At 34.2% G+C, this 6675-nt stretch overlaps 1 protein-coding gene across 2 annotated transcripts; it reads right to left on the bottom strand.

The window, feature by feature from the left end:
- Positions 1-3474: 3474 nt before the first annotated feature.
- AHP4 (HPT phosphotransmitter 4) lies at positions 3475-5405 on the bottom strand. Of its 2 annotated transcripts, none has more exons than XR_016055692.1 (6): positions 5198-5379; positions 4961-5091; positions 4593-4661; positions 4139-4404; positions 3738-3810; positions 3475-3649 (listed from the first exon to the last, which is right to left on the bottom strand). XR_016055692.1 is itself a non-coding variant. In XM_006853621.4 (6 exons), exons 1-6 carry the CDS (start codon positions 5255-5257, stop codon positions 3605-3607), a joined length of 450 nt encoding a protein of 149 aa, XP_006853683.1. In that variant the 5' UTR covers positions 5258-5405; the 3' UTR covers positions 3475-3604. The 2 variants fall into 2 exon arrangements, 1 of the variants encoding a protein (XP_006853683.1); XM_006853621.4 differs by having other exon boundaries at positions 4333-4404; positions 5198-5405.
- Positions 5406-6675: the final 1270 nt, after the last annotated feature.

Below are 6675 nucleotides of genomic sequence, written 5' to 3'. Positions count from 1 at the left end.
CTTGTCTTTTAAAAAACAAAATCTCCTTAACAACTGAAATCCCACAAAATAAAAAACTTAATATAGTAAATTCAATATCTTATAATCTACAAGATAGGAAAGTTAACATCTTACTGCTTTGGTAAATTCGATATACTGACACTCATGCTCCAGTCAGATCTTAACGCATCCGCGTCTGTGTACCATAAAATGTGCCCTTCTATATTATTCCTTTTAATCCCTTCTATATAATCCTTTTAAATCTCTTCTATATCTATATAACTAGAGATATTCTAGTTATTGTTTAAAATTATTTACCATTTTAGGAAATAAATTCTTTCAAAAGATGAGCCATAATAGCCATGAAACACAAAGAATAAGGGAGCCATAACCAGCAAGACACACATAAAGCATAAGTCCTAAAATACCTCATGTTGCTCAAATGGGACTACATTTCCTTCCTTTATTTTTATTAAATTATTTCTTTGCCAAAGTTTTAACTTTGCATTTGATACCAAGATGGTTGTAAAAAGCTGGAAACAATCTTTGTGGGACAAGGGGCATGTGCCATCATAAAGCAAATGCCCTTGGTGAGGGCACATCTCTTATCATATGTGATCTTCCGTACACGCTGCATGCCTTTTTTTTTTTTAGCTTTTATTTTTTCGAGATTACATGCAATGAAATTATTTAGTTTTAGTATAGGGAGATCACACTTACTTACAACTATTCGATGTGAAATTTAATAGTTTGGATGTCATAAAGCTTGAAATTTTTTTTTGTGAACTTTGAAGTTGATCAATAAATTAAATACCGCCATCCAATTTCACATCCAATGGTTAAAAATAATTGTGATCACCTTGTACTGAAAATAAATAGTATCAATATATATTTTTTCTTATTTTTCTAGATTGCATACTATGCTACAATGCAACATGCACGAAACACGTGCGCCACGAGATCTACACCGTCCATTCACACAAACATTCATGCATCTAGATTATCTGGCTTAGGTGTCAAAGAATCCTTGAGTAGCTTCGTGGTGGGACCCACCAATTTTATTCTTTGGAGAAGTGTTACATGATGATTGTAAGCTAGAAAAATAGTATAAAACGTCTCTTTCACTAACTTTTCTCTCTTTTGTTAATTAATTTGAAGTTAGGCCGTTGCGTTTATAATCTTTATGCTCTAAAGAACTAGTAAGTCCATGGGCTGAATTGACCCTCCATGGATTTATTTTCGAAGGAGTATATATCGTACATTTACTACCCTCTAACAATAAAGCTGAAGGGTAAATTCTATAGGACAGCGGTAAGACCAATTTTTTTTTTATGAAAAAATACGTTGGGCGGTAAAAAAAAAAAATATATTTACATAATGAATGTAACGAAGACGAGGATGTTGAGATGCATGAGTGACAAGACAAGAAAAAATAGAATTTGATACGAATCTATTTTCTTGAATTTAGGTATAGCACCAATAGGCGATAAGATGACATATATTAGACTTAGGTGGGCTGACCATATGTGGCACAAAGCTAATACTACTCCTGTTAGGAGGTATGAATTAGTTCAAGTGGAAGTCTAAAAAATAACAACAGGTAGATCCAAAAGGACAGGTTGAAAATAGTAAAAAAAATATAATGACTTATGGCCTTACTGAAGGTATGATCTTTAATAGAGCAAAATAACATACTAAAATTCGTGTAGCCGACCTCAATTAATTAGAAAAAAACTATGATATAATGATGATACTTTTATATAGATTTACTACCCAAGGCAAAAGATCGGCTTAAGAAGAATCTTTCTATGTGAAATCTTGGGGTCCAACATAGAATCAACCCAAAAGAATTTTGAAAAAAAAATGGAAAATTTGTTCGTGAATCAGCATGCGTCTCCTGACCCATCCAACATTCATCTTAAAAAAATGGGCTCCCACTTTTAAAAAAAATAGATTTAAATTTGAAATTATTATTTTTTATATTTAAGAACCGTGGCTTAAATCATGAATCTCTATAAAAATTTAGATTTAAAATCCATCTTTAAAATTAATTTTGGAGGGGGACTGCAAATACATAAAGTTGGCCAACTCATATAAACCTTGTCCAAAGAAGATCTATATGGGTTCATCTACGTACAAGAATTGGATATTCTTTTCAATTTTAGAACCCCTTTTCTAGATTTGATGTACAGTATGGAATATTTTGAGGTTAGTCACTTGGTTGAGAAGATCACGTCCTAAAATTTGAGGTTCTGATAATATTTTTAAATAAAGTTTTGCTCGATGGGGTGGATGCAAGAGATGCTAGTGCAGGAGCATATAATTTCTTGGCTTTTTGTTTTTTTCCTGTCTGTCTTTTTCATTCCTAAAAGAAGTAAAGTCATGTATTTCTTGAACTTTGAAGTCGTTTATGAATTATTTTCATTAAGAAGGGGCTCCAGGCATAATCTTTTCATCAATTTCTCTACATTTTCTTCATTTATTTCGAAATAACTCCATCCTCTTGTTAGGGGTAGTAAGAGGTTAGGTATGACTCGGGTCTAGAAATTCGACCCATACGAGTACCCGGAACCATCGGGTGTCAGGTCTGGTCAGATCCCTTGCCAACTATGAGCTTCTTCTTTCTTTTTCTTTTTTTTGACCTTTTTTGTTGTCATTATATATCCATATTATTGGCAACAAGATCGCAATCACCCATCATTAGATTCAAGCCGTCTAATTATTTGTTCCTTAATAGCTAAAAGGACTACGAGTTCTGACTGTATACGATCTTTAGTACACCTAAAGGAGATTCTGTATACGATTTTTTTTTTTTTTTTGTACCATCATATACCCATATTATTGACGACACGATCACAATCATCCGCCATTAGATTTCAAGCCGTCTAATTTGTCATTTAATAGCTGATGACTACGAGTTCTTACTGCATATGATCCTTAGGGTTCGATAATCTCAAGTTCTCAACCATGACAATGATCTAAATTTAAAAATTTTATTTTTAAAAGAATATGACTAATATTTTTTTATTTCTTTTTTCCACAGTTCATTTTGACTTTTAGATGTAACACTAGTTTACATTATCTTAGAGATGGACATTTGATAGACAACAGGCTGCACGGTAATAGATGAGACGCACCAAAACCTTGTCCTATACATTTTTGACCCTTTGATCTCTCACTTCAAAAATTTGGTGGTCTATATTCAATCTTGAGATATTAATTTTTTTCCATGACACAAAGAGTTCAACATAGGTATTTTTTTATTCTTTGTTTTTTTATTACGAAGTTCAGGCTCTAGGTTAAAGAGGTTACATCTCAAAAATATGGGGTCCTAAAAATCCCCTGTATCGGATTTTAACCGAGGCGTAAATGCACAAAAACTCCGGTGGGAGTATAAAATCTTTTGGCTTATCTAATCAGGGGTACACATAGCAACCGTAAGCAAAAATTTAAGATGAAAAAGGAAAGCAGAAAAAATAAAAAATAAAGTTGCTCTTTGATGAACTTCATATCTATATAAACTCTAAAACTGATACATAAATTTCATTTTCCTTCTATTTTTTCTTAGATTGAAACATCACTATTACATAATCCATGATTAAGGGGGTGTCATGGCTTTGGATCTCTAGGGCGATGTGGACATCCCATAACTTGCCAATTGTCGCTCCAACTGAAATTTGGAATAGAATAAATATTAGAACTTTTATAAAATAGAACAAAAAGGATATACCAAGAAAGAAAGGCAAAATTGCAAATACCTCGAAGAAACGGTCTAGCTTCTTTTTGAGAAGATTATATTCCTTCTTGGTTTGTTGGAAGCTCCTCATGCACCTGCATGAGCATGTTATTTTAGCAAAACCACACCATTAACGCTAATATTGGCAATGGCCGGGCAGCCTGATCTAACCCAGCCCCGCCTTAAAAAAAAAGTAGGTTCTTTGGCTGGTTTACACATTTTTTTTTCTTTGGCCTATCTAATCTCACACAAAATATGCCGAATTAACTTGATTTTTAAAGCTTCTAGCTCATATTGAAGCCAATCCGGCACGTATTATGTCGGAGGAGCATTTAAGAGGGCATCTTTTTACTTTAATTTTAAAATAAAATATAAAAATAAATAATATTGGATTTAATTTAAAAATATTGGGTATGATTGTACCAGCAAAGTTGGAACCGTGGGTATCGATAATTTCTCCTTTTCCCTTACATGGTAAATTTTTTCCCTTGAAGATAAGCACGTTGGGCATGCTTCGTCGGAAATCTCTTTCGAGAGGAGCATAATTTTAGACGCTCATTTCCCGTGAAACAAACATAGAAAAGCGGCTTGAGAGGGAAAGAGAGAGAGAGAGTTACCCCTCTTTGTTCCTTTCTTCACAGAATTGCCTAAACACAACACACTCATTCTTCAGTCTAATTGCTCCAATGCTGCAAAAAAAATCACACAAATTTGTTTGAAAATGGCACTCGAAAAGCATAGAGACTAGAGAGCAATAGAGGAATTGATAAGGACCATTCTATTCATAAAGCTCAATGAAAAAAATCTCTAAATATTTGAAGAAACTTCAGGATATAATCTTGATGCTAAAAAAAAATTTTGATTGATATACACCGACCTTGAGCTACTCCCCTTGAACTGGTGCATATATGTATCTAATCTCCTAAAATCAACAGGGTTCTTTTCACTGCAGGAGAGGAAAGAAAATAATCATACAAAGAAGTTACAACACCTCTCTCTCTCTCTCTCTCTCTCTCTCTCTTACACACACATCACAACACACTGTCACAACCCAACAAAGAGAGTAACACAATGCTGAACTAGCAATGACACAATCTCTCTCTCTCTGTCTAACAATTACAAAAGCTCTCTCTCTCTCATCAGAAAAGAATGTGACTCACAGTGCTTGAACTAGCAATGACACAGTCTCTCTCTCTGTCTAACAATTACAAAAGTTCTCTCTCATCAGAAAAGAATTTGACTCACAGTGCTTGTTCTATGTTGGTCAGGAGCCTGGAAGAGTCCTTGAAAAACAGGGTAACCACTTCCTCAACAAACCTTGGGTTGCTCTCATCCTGCAATTCCTCCAACTGATTGAACTGCTCATCCAGAAAACCCTGCAAAATACCACAAAAAAATACGCATTTTTTAGTCTGAAAAAACCTTCCACACTCATTTTCACCCACTCAAATTTAACAGGTGGAGAGACAGAGGGGTCTATGCCTGATCAAAGAGGCCGTTCTTGTAGAGAGTAAACTGGCGGTGCAACTGTAGGGCCTCCATGGCTTAGCTCCAAGCCAAAAGAAACAAAATACAGTGCACAATGAGGAGAGAGATTACAATACAGAGTTTAGAGACAGAGAGTAGAAAATACAGAGATGGAAGTGAGGAGTGAGAATGAGAACTTGAAACCAAGTAAAACCATAACACTGTATTTATACATGAAAAGGGGGCCCATTTTGCTTAGCTTTACATCAAAAATTAGGGTTTCTGCAAAGTCTTAAGAGAAGCCATTATCTTTTTTAGGGTAAATTACTAAAAAAACCCCAAGACCATTATTTTTTATGCAGCTTACCCCAAATTATTTTTTTTCTCAATTTTTTTTCCAAAATAAACTTTGTATGCAAAATACCCCATAAGAGAAAAAAATTTATTTTTTAGATTGAAATGTCTTTTTTGTATACATAAATCATTTTGACCAGATTTCACATTGGGACACAATAGCATTGCTTGAGCGCACATCACATTGTCGAAGCGCACAAGTGACACACCGCCTTAAAGACAACTATCGGATCAAAACTAAGTATTACTATTGGACCACGTTACACAGTGTTGGAGCCCTGTTATCGAACCGTACTTTTACACAGTACCGAAACCCTACCGTCAGATCACACTTATATAGTGCCAAAGCCCCTATTTTGGTATGACAAAGTAGAGAGACGCGTAGGTAAGGTAAAATTAAGAGAGAGTAGTGTAGTAATTTTTTGATTTTTTATTTGAAAGGGGTATTTGTATAAAAAGTGCATTTTGAAGCAAAAAAGTTAAAAAAAAAAATTAGGTTGGGTAAGTTGCTTAAAAATGTAGCCTTGGTTTTTTTGTAATTTCTTTTTTTTTCTAATTTTAAAGTGATATTATGCTGATTCTTTAAACTCCTAATTATAGAAAGAAATCGGAAGAATAAAATGTTTCCTTTTCCAAAGAGCCTCAACATCTAGAAGAAGCCCTGATATTTTTATTAATTTCGAGAGCAACCTCGAGTTTGTGGTAGGGGCAATAAATTCTCCATTGGAAAAAGAAAGGGCAACGAATCCAAGAAATTGCGATCAAATGAAATTAAGATCACATGCATAGATACCAAAAATATCAAAGGCCCGTACACCTACCCCTTTCACTTCTCTCTCTCGTTTTATATTTTTTTTATTTTTTTTTATTTTTGTGGGGAGTAAATCAATAAAAAAAAAAACCCTTACTCTCGGTAGAAATTGAGCCTAAGACGTGCCGTTAACGTTTTAAATTGTCAAGGCGAAATAATTAAGCCTATGATCTCTCCCACTCTCCTTTCACCAATAGTTCCCCTTCATTAGCAATTGGGCTTGGGCGGGTAACGGCTGACATTTAACAGTACTACATTTCCAGTTTGGTTTCTATCATTGAACTATAGAAAAAAATAAACAATAGTCCAATCGTCGTTTGGAAAATCA

This window comes from Amborella trichopoda, chromosome 5, assembly GCF_054954075.1.
Source record: "Amborella trichopoda isolate Santa Cruz 75 chromosome 5, AtrichopodaSantaCruz75HAP2 v2.0, whole genome shotgun sequence".
NCBI classification, from domain to species: Eukaryota; Viridiplantae; Streptophyta; class Magnoliopsida; order Amborellales; family Amborellaceae; genus Amborella; species Amborella trichopoda.
The sequence above is the reverse complement of the archived record's forward strand: the minus strand, read 5'-3'. Positions and strand labels throughout refer to the sequence as shown.

Bases quoted from the DNA above. Each gene is read 5' to 3' on its own strand.
- AHP4 (XM_006853621.4), bottom strand. From the start codon at position 5,257: ATGGAGGCCCTACAGTTGCACCGCCAGTTTACTCTCTACAAGAACGGC. The intron at 5,092-5,197 runs GCATAGACCCCT...GGTATTTTGCAG, and splicing joins AGAACGGCCTCTTTGATCAG to GGTTTTCTGGATGAGCAGTT. The intron at 4,405-4,592 runs GTCGGTGTATAT...TTTTTTTTGCAG, and splicing joins TTCAAGGGGAGTAGCTCAAG to CATTGGAGCAATTAGACTGA.